The sequence below is a fragment of the Polyodon spathula genome, chromosome 32 (assembly GCF_017654505.1).
Source record: "Polyodon spathula isolate WHYD16114869_AA chromosome 32, ASM1765450v1, whole genome shotgun sequence".
Lineage (NCBI taxonomy): Eukaryota > Metazoa > Chordata > Actinopteri > Acipenseriformes > Polyodontidae > Polyodon > Polyodon spathula.
In genome coordinates this window covers 5,679,146-5,695,643 of record NC_054565.1, presented here as the reverse complement: position 1 = coordinate 5,695,643, position 16,498 = coordinate 5,679,146, and the positions used below count along the sequence as shown (strand labels likewise).

At 37.8% G+C, this 16,498-nt stretch overlaps 2 protein-coding genes and 1 long non-coding RNA gene across 6 annotated transcripts in view; 1 reads left to right on the top strand and 2 right to left on the bottom strand.

Annotated features, from left to right (window-relative positions):
• The window catches only part of rcan3 (regulator of calcineurin 3), a 29,397-nt gene extending 29,088 nt beyond the window's left edge, over positions 1-309 (bottom strand). For both annotated transcript variants that reach the window (XM_041234146.1, XM_041234148.1), the window contains exon 1: positions 121-309. The gene's annotated coding sequence lies outside the window, so the exon portion shown is untranslated. The remainder of the gene's footprint in view (positions 1-120) is intronic.
• A 1,407-nt stretch (positions 310-1,716) lies between these two features.
• LOC121303347 lies at positions 1,717-6,380 on the top strand. Its single transcript, XR_005947780.1, has 4 exons — positions 1,717-1,879; positions 3,205-3,243; positions 4,869-4,946; positions 5,890-6,380. It is a non-coding gene; the product is annotated as an uncharacterized LOC121303347 (long non-coding RNA).
• A 565-nt stretch (positions 6,381-6,945) lies between these two features.
• On the bottom strand, positions 6,946-16,291 carry nipal3 (NIPA like domain containing 3). Of its 3 annotated transcripts, XM_041233968.1 has the most exons (12): positions 15,973-16,291; positions 14,513-14,581; positions 14,238-14,409; positions 14,071-14,130; positions 13,426-13,571; positions 13,081-13,177; positions 12,660-12,795; positions 11,971-12,059; positions 11,357-11,420; positions 10,876-10,970; positions 10,280-10,301; positions 9,359-9,474 (listed from the first exon to the last, which is right to left on the bottom strand). In XM_041233968.1, exons 1-12 carry the CDS (start codon positions 16,021-16,023, stop codon positions 9,456-9,458), a joined length of 1,020 nt encoding a protein of 339 aa, XP_041089902.1. In that variant the 5' UTR covers positions 16,024-16,291; the 3' UTR covers positions 9,359-9,455. The 3 variants fall into 3 exon arrangements, with proteins under 3 accessions (XP_041089900.1, XP_041089899.1, XP_041089902.1); XM_041233966.1 differs by lacking the exon at positions 10,280-10,301 and having other exon boundaries at positions 6,946-9,474; positions 13,426-13,547; positions 15,973-16,290; XM_041233965.1 differs by lacking the exon at positions 10,280-10,301 and having other exon boundaries at positions 6,946-9,474; positions 15,973-16,289.
• Between the last annotated feature and the right edge of the window lie 207 nt (positions 16,292-16,498).

The window sequence follows — 16,498 nt, the reverse complement described above, 5'->3', positions numbered from 1 at the left end:
ATAAAAACTGTAAACTACTCGTAAACGATATCTTTTCCCATCTCTATTTAACCGCAAAGTAGCAATTGATAGCAAAATGTGCAACACGTAAATATTGCATTATCTTTGTGCAGTACTCACCACAGTAATTATAATCAATGAGACAAATGTCTTAATTAGTTTATGTTTTTTATTATAACGCAGAACATGCCAGCTAGGGATAGATTTACTCCTACTGTCATGCAGTGTAAAGTTATCAGCTAAAACTTAAATTTGCATTAATATTATTTCCCCTTGGAACATCGGTTTTCATGTAACAATTTGGGATACACCCTACATTGTATAGAACAGACCGGGGTTCTGACCAATCCTCTAACGAGTTTTTCGTGTGTTGCCCAATGAGCGCGGTGGTAGGCTGGCTCTTGACGGCAGGCTTGGTGGCGATCGCTCAGTAAACACACAGTTCACCGGGGAGATTGTCCCTGCCTGTCGTTAACCTCGTGTTAGAAATTTCGCCACCTGCTGATGAGAAAAGAGAATGACAAGCGACCCAACCAGTCGTGGTGCTGTATGTATTAACCCATTTCAGTGTCATTATCCTAATTTCAGGACAGGCTACTTGGTAACCAACGTAATAAGTAAAAACAAACAAACAAAAAAAAAAAAACAATAATTAACTGTATGATTCAATTCAAACTGTCGATTGGTTGAAACTGCGCGCATTAGTCCATAAAAAATAGTCCTTACTAGCCCATTCTACTGCACAAGCCACATATACTGCTGTACATTCTATCGATTACATTGCAAATCACCTGTCACCTCCTGCTTACTGTTACTTATTCACAGATACAGTAAGTTGTTAACTCAGTGGTGGCCCATTACTCACATCACATCACACAGAGGCAAACCCAAAAACATTTAACATGTAGGGGCATGCCATGACGACCTGTTGCCATGGTCACATCAGAGTCCAATGCAAACTAACGACAGTAGTACTGCTTATATTGAGGTGTGTTGCTGTCATGATGCAACTGCAATGCTATAAAAATCAAGTGCAAGCTACTCAAATAAATAAATAAATGAGAACATAAACTACAGGGGGCTGAACAGATAAATACTGCTGTACAAAGCCCAAACTGAACTTATTATCCATTCCAGTTTAGGACTGTGCTCCAGTGATTATAACTGACAAAATAATTTTATAGTTTGTGCCTGTAGCGCAATTTGATTCCACTCATTATTTTAAATGCCTTTTAAAATCATACATGAGTCTTTTTTTTTTTTTTTTTCATATTTAAAATAATATTGTATGTATCCCAGGGGTGTATTCACTTGGTGGGGGTCCTGGGTCAGGATATGTCATGGGGAAGTTTGAGGACCCCTAATATACCGGGGGGGGGGCACTTGTATGTTTTGGGGGACCCTTATCCCCCACGTGTCCTGTATTTTGAACCCTGCTTGCGTGGGTAGAGAGCATATCCAAAGCCAGGAGGCAAAGAGGGGAGCAATAACTACAGATATGGAAACCCCATTCATGGACACAGTCACTCATAAAGGTTAGCTTGGGGATTGCTCTTTCCTTTAGCATCACCAGTTCTGCTGCAGGCTAGGCTAGTTCAGCCATTAACTTTCTGGGAGATTGAAGATTAACTTGTGTGGTTGGACCCCACACCTAAGCCACAAGGAAACAATCCAAACAAAGTATCTCTATGCCAGTGAGTTGATAGGAAGCTGTGATAAGATGGTTTATATCTGGTAGCAGGGGAGGGGGGAGGGGTTAGTCTGTTCAGAAAGCCGGTGGACGAAGTAGACTAGTGTCTGAATTCTGACCAGTTTTCAAAGATGGGATGCGCAACGAGCTTCGATGTGAAGTCAGAGAACCCTCCGACAGACCCTGCAGGTAGGAGCTTCTCTTCATCTTAAAATAGTTTTGAGGGATATTTCCTTTAATATTACACCCACTGAATACACTGCGGGCAAAGGATGCTGCCCACAGTGACTCTGTCAGCAGTGCACACGTTGAAGAAACTAGAAATAGTCTTCTTTTGTGATATATGTGTGTGTGTGTGTGATTTTTTTTTTTTTAAATAATGTAACTAAGTTATTACTGGTGTTAATAAAAATGAATCTGCACAGTTTCACTTGTCAGCTTTCCCTTGAATTAACAGGGTATGTATAGAAATGACAGTATCAGTAGAAACTAAATTTAGGTAGAACTATAAGAAGAAGAAGAATATATTGTAAATTATTATTTATAAGGATTATTACAGTGTATGTACAATATGTCACTGTTAAATGCTTTGTTTTATAACCAGTGTGTGTGTGTTAAGATATGAATAGCCTTTATGTGTCTATCCTTGTATCTCTCTCTTTTTATCTCTCTCTATATTGTATGTTTTACATTCATAATAGCAAGGTGTGTATTCAAATACTATAATAGGGAGGTACCGCTATATTAAGAAATACATTTCTTGTAATTATATGATGCATTACCTTTTTGGGGAGGAAGTACATTATTAATTGAGACTGAAGAATAGTCCGTGGAAACCTTGTTTTAGAAAGTGACCACATTAAATAATATTTAACTTTTAAAAAATGTTGTGCAATACTTGTGCACATACTTTGCATTCAATAACATTGCTGTCATTCAGAGCCCACCGTACAGATAAAGGAAAAGACAACCTATACAGGACTGGTACTGGTATTCAGTCAAAACATATGCAGAAAGAAGAGTCAACACTATTGCCATTTGCAGTCTCTCAAATAATGAACCCATTTATAAAGGTATGCCTGTAACAGATGCGAGGGAATATTGATGGTAGCAGTTTCACATAAAATCGGATTATTTTCCCTTGTTTTTGTGAGATGACATTTCCAATACCACGAAAGGAGGCTTGGTGGACCAGTGGTTATAGAACCAGTCTTGTTACCGTGAGGTTCAAGGTTCCAGGTTCAATCCCATCTTAGCCACTCTTGTAAGTGGCATCTACAGCAGCAGTTGATGCCTAATTCACCCCCCCTAGTTTCTGGAAGTCACTTTGGATAAAAGCATCTGCTAAATAATAACACGCATGCCAGATGTACAGCATCTACACAGACTGGGTAGCCGCGTTTGAATAATAAAAGCTTGCCTGAGTGTGGTGGATGTATAGCTAGCTGACTAACACAGCGACTGCATGAATTGACTAGAATGATTAATAGGTGTGTTTGTTCTTTTATTTGCAGCTTCTGTTGATGAGGGGCTGGAGCAAACCGTCGTGGATGGTAGGACTGCTTAATAAAAATGATGCATGCCTTTTATTCCACGTTCCAAGTGAATGTGCAGTCTGTGTGGGACAGGCTCAACACGGTGTGTCAGGGGGTGTTTAGGTTGCAGAGCTGCAAGAAAAAGTTAGCACGAAGCTTATCGCCAGGGTTCCTCAGCTCTCCCAAGACAAATGACGAAAACCACAACCTAACGTTCGTTACCGCGCTATTTTTAGATTTGTTCTGTCCGATTTGGAAATTGCCTATGAATTTTTACTTGAAGAAACCATTCAGCACTCATGTGTGTTCAAATTATGTTAACAGAAAAAAAAAAAAAAAAAAAAAAAAAAAAAAAAACACAGTATACCGATAGAGATGTCTTAAATAGATACAAAAAATAATATGACGCCGTATCCAAATTATATGCGCACAGATTGTAATTGCATGTCGTTGTTAACCCGTTAGCTCCCAGATTGCTGTCCTTGGGAGGCTAGATTGATCACGTACTAAAAACAGAATTGTCATGTTTTACAGCCCAACACAGATCAAATAAAGAGCAGTCTGATGAAAACTCAAATCCAGTAGCAGACGCTGGACACAGAGGGCCTGCAATGTCTGCACAGCCAGGGCAGAAATACAGCCTAATACATCCTTTTATAGCTGGCAGCAAACCCAGAAGAAATCACATTGCTTCACAAACCAGTTTTCTCAAGTACCCATTTATCCTTATTACAGGCAATCACTGTGACACACAGAACCCGTTCAGATTGTGATATTACACAGTCTCGTTGCAGTGACCTTTTCAGTGTCAGACTGTACTGAGAGTGCATGGGTTTGATTTAATATTAGAACCCTGCGCTACTTATCCCTGGAAATTATTTAGAGAAAGGCCAGGTGGCACTCATATGCCAACTAGAGGTTTGTCCTTGCATTAGGGAAGTATTGCCTTGGCTTTACAGTGCATTAGCACAACAGGTTTGAAAACGATTTGCAGGTCTATATAGCCCGCTTCCTAGTTTAGCAGTACAGACCACACATCTGGGCTTGCATGCATGTCCACATAGAATGTAACATCCTCTACAATAAGCTATTGTATCATTGAAACGGTTTCTGAAATCAAAACAACCAAAAAATAAACGTCATCAAATTAACCTTTAGTTACGTGCAGAGTGCTGCTCCACACACGATGGTGCTTATTGATCTGGGGTTATGATATACACAGTATGGTGTTTAAATAATTTCTGATTTCTTTATCTCTGAAATTGCTGAAGCCAACCAGAAAAATTATTTCAAAATATTTAGATTTACGAGGAAGAAGAAACATGTATTCAAATTCATTGAAAAAACTCATTGAGCGATAATCAAATTTAAGAAAGAAACTTTTTTTTAATGCAGATGTATTTCCTCTGCCATGTACAACCGTTTAATGATATTAACAGTTTAAAAAAAGATCACAAACCTGCTCAGAGTTAACAACAGCACCCTTCTGCCACTCACCGTTTCTTATCTCTATGAATGAACTGAATCCACAGGGCAATTGTCTTCTGTCTTTGCACTTACTTAAATTTTGGGCTCCGACAGTTTAAAAATGTATCGTTATTTTATCACCTTGTATTTTGAATGTTTTGTTTTTTTTATTGTAGATTTAGAACAGGTTGCGGACACTAAAACAAACAAACCACAACTTGACTTGCAAGCAGAAAACATAGAAAATGCAGAAGGTAAGAGACATTAGCTTTATTTGCTATGCTGTATTTCAATGGATTGTACTTTAAATGCACTATTTTACCCAGATAAAACAAACGTTAAGATGGAGCATGGTGCATGAGAGTATAGATGGTCTAGCAAACTCAAGAGAATAAAAGCAGTTGACATATGCATGCATCACAGCATTGTGGCTTGCTGGACTTTGCCACTCAGCCACGCCGGGAACTTGCAGCCTCTTAAAAATGTGATTGACACAGCGCTGGGAAATAAGCAGGAAAGTAGTTCCCTTGGCAAGGCCAAAAATATGACGGTCTGGGGAGGAGGAGGGAAGTGGAAAGCATGGCATTGTAAAGAGGGGCAGGTTTGAATGTATCTGGCTGCTACTGATTGAAGGCTGATGGAAGGATTAGCCTCCTTAGTCTGATGTCGGCTTGTTTTGTGATGGCATGGAAGGTTGCAAGGATTTTTTTTTTTGTCAATCATAATATAATGATGTACAGCTATGGTCAAAGTTTAGCATCACCTAGAATTTTAGCAATGAAACATAAAAAAAAAAAAAAAATTACAATAAATACACAAAAATAATTTAGATCTTATTTATCATGTAATCAAAAATACTACAAAATGATATCACATAATTCTCCCGGAAGCCACGATAGTAGTACAGTATTTCATGTCACATTCTTCAATTTTTTGTCAGTTTTCCGTAACGTATATGGAAAACTACAAAGCGGTATGTAATTCAATATGTTAACGTAACATTATTCAGCAGGTTTCATTCAACATTACGTAGCAAAATCTGTTCATTCTACTCAGGGTGATGCAAATCTTCTGGCCATAGCTGGAATTACTTTCCTGCCTGAAACTCTGCAGTTTTACACTGTTGACGTGGTGTTGCACTGTGAACACTGAATATGTCTGAAGATTTCTAAAGCGTTTTTGTTCATTTTTTTTTAGAAACAAAGGAAGAGTAAGAATGTAAGATGACTTCAGTTTATGTGCAAGATGCAGCTGGATGCCTCTGCTGTGCCTGCTTTTAACCCTATTGTGATTGATAGGCTGTTTCCATCCCATCATACAGAATTTCCAGATTCCCAGAGTAGTTCCTGAACAAGTGGACTGGAAAGCTCCCTTGGGAATAAAAGCGTTAATAAAATCTTAAATGCAAACATAGCAGAATAACTGTTATAAAATGTCTATTTATATTTAATATGCCTTTTGAAATACAAGAAAATATGAATTCAAAATAGAAAATATATTTAAAATATGCTTTTAACCTGCTTTTCAAAGATTAACTGTAATATAACCCGACAAAATCCAAACAAAACGATAAAATAAAACGCTTTTTGCTTTCTTTCTGAGATTAATCAAAGAGCCATGGGTTTGAAATATCAGAATGTATTCTTCATGTTAAGAATCAACTCATATTTTTTTTTTTTTTTTTTTTTTTTTTTTTGTTAAGTTTTTTTTTTTTTTTTTTTTTTTTTTGTATAGCATGTTTCTGTTATCACATCCTAGTGACTTTTTAAAACTTAAAACTAAATGAAAAACACCGCAATGGCCTCACACTGGCTCTCCACATACATTCTCTCGAAGTACAGCTGGTACACCAGAGTGTAACCATTAACCTGTCCCCCTGCAACACTCAGCCCCCAGTGGACGAGTAAGACAACACCAGTAAGAAATACCACATAGAACCATTGTGGTCTTTGTAGATACAGTGTTACACAGCATTGTCAAAAACATCAGTACTAAGTTGAGCCAACCCTCACAGCTTTTACAGCGTATTCATGCCTGGGCATGTAAACAAGATGACTGGGTCCTACCACGGTGACAATGTCCACATCCATCCAGAGAATGCTCTCAGACTGGCTTGCTGCCCAACTGCAATTCGACCAAAGCATGGCATGGGAGGAACGACTCCAGCGAAGCAAGGTAAACACACAACCACAGATTAAAATAACGAAACAAAGTAAACTTAGATAAAGATAAATGAATCAGATTACGCAATGATACATTTTATTTGCCAGCTTCCATATTTATTTAAAAACAAAACAAAACAAAAAAAAAACACACACACACAACAATGTTAAAACATGAGAGATTGTTCTGACAAAATACACAGACGAGTTTCAATAAGGCAGTCAGCAGTTCATTTGTCATTCATTACAGTAGTGTACAGCAGCACAAAAAACAGACCCTAGAGTAAAGTTTTAGCTGCATGGCAGACTTGCTTACAGCTATATAATAAATACAATATAGTTATAGAGTCGGTTGAGATATCTGGTCACCTTTAGCTTTGTTTAGTCACAGATCTTGTTTTTTTTTATTATTATTATTTGTGCAGACCAATTACTCTATTCCCTCCCATTGCACTCAGCCGCATACTGTACAATTGCCAGTATGGAGGCAACCATGCAAACTTTTAATGGTAGAGGAAGCAGAAGATTAATGGGTAATTTGCGCTCTATACACGTGTATTTAAATCTTGTATATTTAATAGCAAGTGCTGGCACAAACGTTAAAGCAGTTTGTATCACATTATATACAAAAATTGGCAATAAATAACTTTTCATTTACTAGAAACGGCTTATTGCAGCAGAAGTCTGCAATTATTCCAGCACACATAATCATTAAAAAAAAAAAACTACATTCCAACCACAATACCAATGCTATCATTTTGATTTAGTTTCAGGTCATTGGTAGCACGGTTAACGTGAACACCAGAGACTACAATGAACGCAATGTGAAACCATTAACATTATTTGAATCAATGAAGCTTAGTTGCATGTCAACTGCTATACTGATTGTAAAATGTCATGGCTGCTTCACAGAACAATAATGTAAATATGCTTCTAACACTGTTCTAAGTGTACACACTTATTAAAATGGGTATTAAGTCCAACAAAATATATTTAATTAATACCTTAGCTGACAATCATTATTGTGCCACATGTACAGATTTTGCTAGTTCTGACTGAATTTGAATGGATAATAATTACAGGTACAGTATCGAAGGTTGGTTTGGTTTGCTCAGACTATCATGTTTCTGTGATCTCAATTCCTCAGCAACAACTGTTGGATATATTTACTTTAAAAGGAGACAGTGTTTGGAAGACAAATACGGCATTTATTTTTAATTTTGTATTGCCCAGCAGGAGTAACGATGACGCATGTAACCGAACAGAACAGGTAATGCTTTCTAAAGTGTTGTTAGTAAATAAATCAGTGAACTGAACTCCAGTCAATGTATCCACACATAATACTGAAATCAAACAACTGTGATGTTCAGCCCGGATTTGTACCAAAGGAAGAGCGACTCGAAGCTTTAGCCGAAGAAATCAAAGGTCCGATCAATACAACTCCTGGTACAAAATTACATTTCCAATAAAGCTCTATAACAAGGATAAATAAGAGTACATATTTAAACATTTTGTGCTGGTCTAAGAGAACTATCGATTTAAAGGCATTTTAAAAATATACCCTAAGTAGCATACCCTGCCCACAACGCTAGGGTTTGCTAGTACACCAGACAGTAAAATAGACTCAGCCTGTAATTTAATAGAATGAAAATATTAACGCAGGAGAACACACTCCAGCTCACCCGACACCTTGTTTTATAAGGTGTATCCCGTCAACAGGAAATCTGAAGATAGTATGTTAATAACACTTTAAATAAATTACCTTGAGTACATTTAAACGTTTCAAATACAATTACTTTAAAAAATATAATTCCCTTTCATTTACAGTAGACTGCCTTCTCAAACCGCATTTCAGACCATGATCCTTTGCCTTCAGGTCCTAACCCCAAATGTTGCAAGAGCTGCAAAAAGTTCTCCATCATGGTTAAGATCTCCACATGCAGTACAGTAGTTTTGAGGGTCAATATACAAAATACCGAACAAAACTTCCTGTAGTTTCTTTCTGAAGCAAAGCAGGGGTATTCTGTTTTTCAGACGTGGGCCGTTGCAATGAGTAAGAATGCATTTTCCTTGTACTGTAAACTTCACTTAGTTGCAGGTAGTAACTTGACAATTAAAACTGGCAAGAACTATCAACAACATCAGGGGTATGAATATATCAGGGACTATCGAGATGAGCCGAGGATGAACAATCTTGCAGTAGTATGGGCACTGTAACACAGCTACAACTGCAGCTGACAAACTAAATTCTTTCAGTAAGGCAAGTTGTCCTGGTCTGCTTTTAAAAGGTATTTCAGTCTTTAGTACATCAAAGCTTAAATGTACAAATAAATAAATTTAAACAACAACAAGGTCATTCAAATACAACAATTTGGTAATAGAACGCGCTTCCTTGCCCTTTCAATGCTCTTCTCCTCGGGTGTCTAGTCCTTTTTAAGATAGGATGCCCAGTAAGGCATTGTAGATGCAGCTTTGGAATTGTGTTGCTCCTGTACTATAGGCAGCGTGGCAGGAGTATAACTCTCCGGCATGGAATCGCTGCTCACCAGTGCCCCATACGAAAAAGACCCATTGTAATCCGGCTGTATCATCCTCCCTTTGTCATGCATGTTTGGAAGAGCTACAAAAACAAATCGGAATTGAATTAATGGTTTGCAGGAAAAGCACTTTCCAATGACTGGGTTAGTACAGATCACAACCCTAGAACCAGACAACAATATTTACAGGGAAAGGACAAAAAAGAATTGGAAACACCGGCCACAACACTCTCAATAGGGTGTAGGGGAAGACGAGTGTCCAATTGTTCTGATGGGATGTGCAACTGTTCTGTAAAGATTACCACCTCCAGTTCCTTCAGGGAAGTTGGTGTGGAAGCACACAACAAAGTGAATTGGCCCATGGAGTCATTACATCACATCAGTGGTTTGTTTAGCACTGGATATGGAAGAACTTGTCAGCTCGGGGGCCTTTCTATCGGTTCTACTATTTGAATATCAAATGAAGCAGTCCTCCGAGGGACAGACCATTTACATAAATGTTTGTGCTTATCACAGTTGGCAGGTGTTTCAAATTGAATAAACCCCATAGTCAGAAAGATGCATTTACATCACACCACACCACAATAGCCAGGCTGTTTCAATTTATAGGACTCCAAAACCAGATCAAGAAGGGTATGGATGGAATATAAGTTATGTTCCAGTCTGGCTCGAGAGGTGTGACATACAAGAACATAAACACAGCCTAAATTCAACTGAAACAACCTTCAAAATCAACCTTAAACCAACTGCCCTGTACCAACACATATCAATGAGAACAGCCATTTACTGTTAAGAGTACACAAAGTTACTTATTTCTACCAGGGAGAACAGGATTCAGAAATACAGTGTTAACCAAACTATGATAGTTCCAGTAATCAACACGCATACCTGACAGAGATCGTGGCAGTCTCTGGGGAAAAAAATAAGTAATTTGTCAACATTAAAATCACATGCAGAACTACAGTTTGCATGTATTCTGATAAAACATACATGCTGTTATAATTGATCTGCTATGGGTGCAATGCACCTTTTAAAAAAAAAAAAAAAACAACGTTGAATAAATTCATACCTTGACCAGCTTAGTTTAAAAGACAGACTTACCATCAAGGTAATATCTTGTCAATCCACTTCAATTATGAAGATCATCCTCTAAGTGGATCTCACTCTGTATTAGGACTTGTATTACTATTATCAGTTCATGCAATCTACAGTGGAATCATTCATAATGCTTTTGCAGCCCTTGGTCTGACTTTTGACAGTTGACAGTCTCCATAAAACTCCCACTATTCAGTCTTTCCTGAATTGTGCAAAGTTTCATTGTAGTTTTTAAACAAGACCACCACCATTCGAACCCAAGTGTCTGGAGGAGAAAGGCTAGTGCTTTAACCTATGACCATCTCATTGATTTTGAACAGATTTTATTTGTCATTTTCAGTGTGCAATAAGTAGCTACACCCTAAATCACACATCTTTACTGCATTTACCTGCCACAGCATCCATCGTGACATACGGTTCAAAAGCTTTCGATTTTTTACGATTTCTGGTAATCAAGAAGACTCCTAAAAAGGCAATCAAGCATCTGAAAAATAAATACAAATAACTCACTGTAAAAAAAATCGGAATTTGTTATTTTTATTTTCAAACAATAATTTGACTAGGCTTCCCAAGTTTTATTTTTTTACATTTGGAACGCTTCTCTCTAAATTCACAACTTTTAAAAAACAGTAGCTTTCTAATTATGAATCAATGGTTTAATGTTCATCACTTTAGTATATATACCATGTATTTTTTAAATAATAAATCTATATGTAGATATAATATTATGCAATCAAATGGACATCACAGATGAGATGTAAAACCTAGTTGTCCAGTTGTGATGCACAGTTCACCCTCCAGTCTCTGTAAGTTGGATAAAAGCATCTGATAAATGACTAATTAATAATAATAATAATAAATTTAACTCACCCCAAAAAAAACATACATAGGTGTAGAACATCAGCATGGTTAAATTCCAAATAAAATACTGCTCCTAAAATGGACACAAATGATCAAAGATATAAATAATTGCACATTATAGACTATCATGAAAAATATTTTACAGCTTGTGTAAAATAGAAAGCCATACACTGAATTAAACTGGATCTCAAGATCCCAGTTCAGTGGTTCAGCCAATCAAGATCCCAGGAGTTCACTAGCTCAGCCAATCAGATGTCAATTAGTACTTTGTAAATAAGCCACAATAACCTACTGTACCCCTCAATTGTGTGAGCACAGTACTGAAGACATTTATTTGACAAGCCAATCAGATTCCAAAGCTCACACATCTCAAACTCTCAAGATATAGCGAAAATATGTGTGTGAGAAAAGTATACCTGTACAATATGCATCACCCACTGGGTGCGAAATTAGGCTACAGTCCAACAGTCTTTCTTATTATTCAAAGTAACGTTCAAAATAGCACACAAAATACTGTAATAAACTGACTTTTTTTTTGTGAAAAATTGCGAATACATCCTAATCAAAAAGCGGTGCCATATTTTATTGAATTAATAAATAGAATAGATTTGAATAGCACCTACCTGCCGTGATAGCAAACAACGTAGAAAGAATATAATTAATGCTGGCAATCTGGGAAGAATCGTAAAGTTGCGAAGCATCGGTCAACAACCTGAAAGAGACGGTTGAGATGTAGAAGGGGAAGGTGTGTGTGTAAACACACTGTACCCTGAACCAGTGGTTCCCAACTCCGACCCTCAAGACAATTCCAGGCCAGATCTTTAATCCAACCAGGTACTTAATTAGTTAACTGAACTGACTTGGGGTTCCGGACTGGAAAGGTCTTTAGAAACCACTGCCATGAACCAATCCTCCTGTCATAATTCTGTTATTTTTTATATTTACTCAAACATCTTAAATGAACTGGGCACTCCCAGATGCCAACATGAGCTGACAAACCTAACTATTACTTTGAGAAATTGTTCCTTTTTTGTATTGCAGATCTGTCTACTGTTAGTTATACAACAGCTACAGAACTAACCATAAACATCATAACAAGAAAGAAAAGAGATATTAAAAGCCACTTTGCAAACAACTGTGCTGCTCTGTGCTACAGAATTCAACATTCACTTAAAAAGAAACACGAAAAGCTAAATCCGCAGGGGATCCGTCCCTTTTAATTTTGCGCAGGGCTTGGCTCTCTCCTAAGCATGCATGTGACACACAGCATGGCCTCCGGAAGCGCAAATGACATTTCTGTACATCAACTTACGATGCTTGGAAGACAGCAGTTGCTACCATGCACACAAACATGATGTAGAAGATGGGGTAGTTGAGCTGCAAGCTTCCTGTTATGGAGAGGACCAGCATTCCAGATACAGCTTTCACTGTAATAACAGTCATAGTGCCTGGAGGACACATGGCAAGGACGCATTACTAAAAGGATAGTAATTATAAAAGCTATAATTTTATGTACAGTAGTAATGTTAATACACCAGCTGGATTTATAAAGAGTTAAAATGCAGAAGTAATTAGATCCTCTACTATTTAGATCATAAAAATAGCCAAGTAGCTACCGGTTCAAAACACTGCTATAAAGAAGGTCCTTTTAATGCTTTTAGCTTTTTTGTTTGAACCAGCAGTAATAACAAAAATGCATACAGTAAATATATACTGTAGTTATTTAAACTTACCCAACAGTGCTACCAAAATGAGGATAACTACAAGGTACTTTGCATTCTTTTTCTTGTAAAAATACAGCAGCAAACAGAAAGCAATGATCTCCAGGAGCTACAATTGTAAAATAAATCAAATCAAAAATGGCAATCTTTAGCTATGCATAATTCACTTTACAACATAACAATTCTTGTAGTTAATATTTTTTGGTTATGCCAGTTATGTTATTCAAGTCTAACTATATAATACAACTACAATCAGCATTCTGCAATGTACACACACATATATATCTACACACACAATATATTTTTCTATTTTAAACGGTATTATGAATAATTGTACAATGTTTTCAAGCTTCTTACCAAATATAAGAGGAAAGGCCAACCTATGAGATGTTTAACTATATTTTCTGCAGTCAGTCGTTCGTGAGTATTGGGCCCAAACGTAACAAACATGTAGGTCCCAACAATGGTCAGGCCGCAGCCTATAAAGGATAAAACATATCGCCCTGTGGGACAGCACAGGAAAACAAAGACAAGCCAAACAAAGGAAAGTGTGGTCAGTGGGTTAGTCATAAATCAGATGAATGCTATACTAATGGGTAATGATTTAATATGAGCAGGTAGGGGTTCATTAAAGCATGATAACTTATGACACATTAAGGGTATCATGATGACTTAAAAAGCAAAACCACTGAAAACTCTCTATTGTTTAAGACACACATGTTCTGCTAAAGCTACAGCATATCATAGTCAAGTAAAAACATGTGTATAACAGCATTTTTTTACACAGTTTGTGCCTGGGGGTGCGTTTATTGTGTGTGTGTATGGATGTAACAGTGGCAAAGGCAACCATAACGCTCTGTCACTTCATGTCAGGGGACGTTACAACATGAGGCAGAAATGCATTCGACACACCACCATTGCATTTCTCAGTATGCTATGTAACAGACGGGGGACATCCATCCATGCACTAGTATTTCAAATGCGTTGTTGCAAAACACTTACTTAAAAAATCTTTTGGTTTCCATTTATCCCTTAGAAAGATGAATCCTAATATTGAACTTGCTGGGAAGGAGAAAAAAAATAAGGACATCTTAGCATGTGTTGAATGCAAGAAGCACAGGGAAAAAATGGTAACATGCAGCTTTAGAAAGACCATTAGCACACAATACCTATCACAGAGACTGCACTCAGGGGTGTTATCAGTGAGAGGGGAGCAAAGGCGTACGAGGTGAAGACTCCCAGCTCCCCCACTATCGTCAGCAGCAGCCCAAGCCACCAGGTCTTCGTCCAGTAATAGGTCCGTGTGTCCTTCAAGCCAGCCAGACGCACATGGCTGTATTTCTGGGGAGGGAAGGAACACGAGTCAGGTGCGCGGCATGTAGGCAGGGGCACTTTTCAAAAATACGTCATATGCATGGGTATGGATATGCAGGCGCTCTCTTACCTGCACGCTGAGTGAAATGCTGATGAAAAGATTCCCAAATATAGCCAGCAACGTCCCGATGAGGTTTTCCTGAAATGCATACAAAATTAAATACGCCGTTAATTTTTCACACAAAACACCACAAGATGACTTCCAAACCCAAACAGCAGAGGGAGGGGGGGGGGGAACGTTGTCACTTATACAGAGTAAAGAATGTCACCACAGTTAAAATGTTGACTACAGCATGACAATTTATGCTGCGGTATTCGGACTACATTTAGAGATTGTGGTCTCACTGTTTGAACTGTAATTACATCAATGTTTCTTAAAAACAGGATGTTTCACTTCACACTGCAAGACTTTTTCCGGTACATCTTGCTATAGAGTGGCCCACACTACTTCAGCAATCTTATAGAAATACAGTCTAGCATTAAACACTCCTATCTGGCAGAGTCCTATTCAGAATAGAACCCCCCTCCTCAATAAGGGAATGCATTCTGATCTTGTTGATTCTTTAAGTCCAATGCAAACCAAAAAGGCAGAAAAGTGTTACAGTGCAATATGCCTCAGTATTCATACATGCAATTTCTCTGCCTGCTTTAGTTTTGAGATTGCATTAAATTTCACAGTACAGCAGTTAGTCTAACGAGGCTAAACAAGTGATTTACTTGAATACACCACCATTTCAAATGTGTGCATGTGTACAGGTGCAGAATAATGCAGATTATTAAGGGGCACTGCATGAGTTCATTCTGTAATACAACACACACACACACATATGCTTAAAAGCAAGCACAGCAATGCAGTTATTTATGCAGTTTTGAGAATGGAAAACACACCAGTTATGTTCTAAAACAGCAGTAGTCTCACATCGGTTTTACGTTCCTACTGTCTTGCAGTTGCAGTGTAGGAGTGTGTATTGGTGTCACCACAGTTATTTACGTAAAACAATTCATGCATGTTTGCATTACACCATGGCGTTTACTTTTGGGAAACCTGTACAGTGCTTTAATTGTGATATACTGCCTACTTCAAACCACCACAGTATGACTACAGATATCACATGTAAATTAAATCTTGCTGTATGGACTCGTCTTAAAACTGTACTGTACCTTTAAATTGCTTTACACTGACAAATGCAATGGTGAAGCAGAATGCTGACTTTAAAACACACGTCATATACCGGTATTTGTGTCTAATTGTGTATGACGGGGAATGCGTTTGGCTGTACAGTCAGCAAAGTTTATACACAACAAAAACATACATTAAAACAGAACTTTACACTACTGCTGGTTTCAAAATGACGCTGACAGAAACACACATACTTACCTTGTTTTTTTGTTCTCAGCATGACGCCTAACTTTATTTATATCGCCGGCCCCTTAAATAAAATGCGTTGGTACTGTAAGTTAAAAACTCATTTTTGCGAAATAGTGCTGCGGTATAGCTTTGTTTATTTATTTTAAACAGACGTCACTCACCTTGTAAGAATTGGACTTGTCGTCCAGCGCAGCGACTAATTGCGTTTCCATTTTTAACTAAAAACGCTTGTAAGGCACACCCGTGTGTCGAGATAAACAGTGTCCTGGTCCCTTCGCACCAGGAAATGGTTCAAACAAAAGAGATGTTCTATGGTACCGCAATACTGTGCAGCAATACCCACACCATCTTCGGTTTTTTAAAACTTATTTATCACAGGCAAACGAATAATGAGCCGAAAGAAACTACAGTAAGCAAAACCCTACTGTCATTGAGGTCAAGTAAAGTAGATGTGCTCGTAGCAGTCAGTCGGTCCCTTCGGCCAATCAAAAGCACTGGAAAAAAATAAAAATACTGACGTCAACCAGAAAGGAAGGCAGTTATTATTTCCAGAAACCAATCAAAAGCGAGCAATACTCAACAAACGCCAGAAGAAACCTTGCAGCACAATGTGGGTGGAGAAGATGGCTGTATATTCAAATTGCGTTATAGGTTATGTTTATTAATAAGGTCATGCTGCTAAACTTT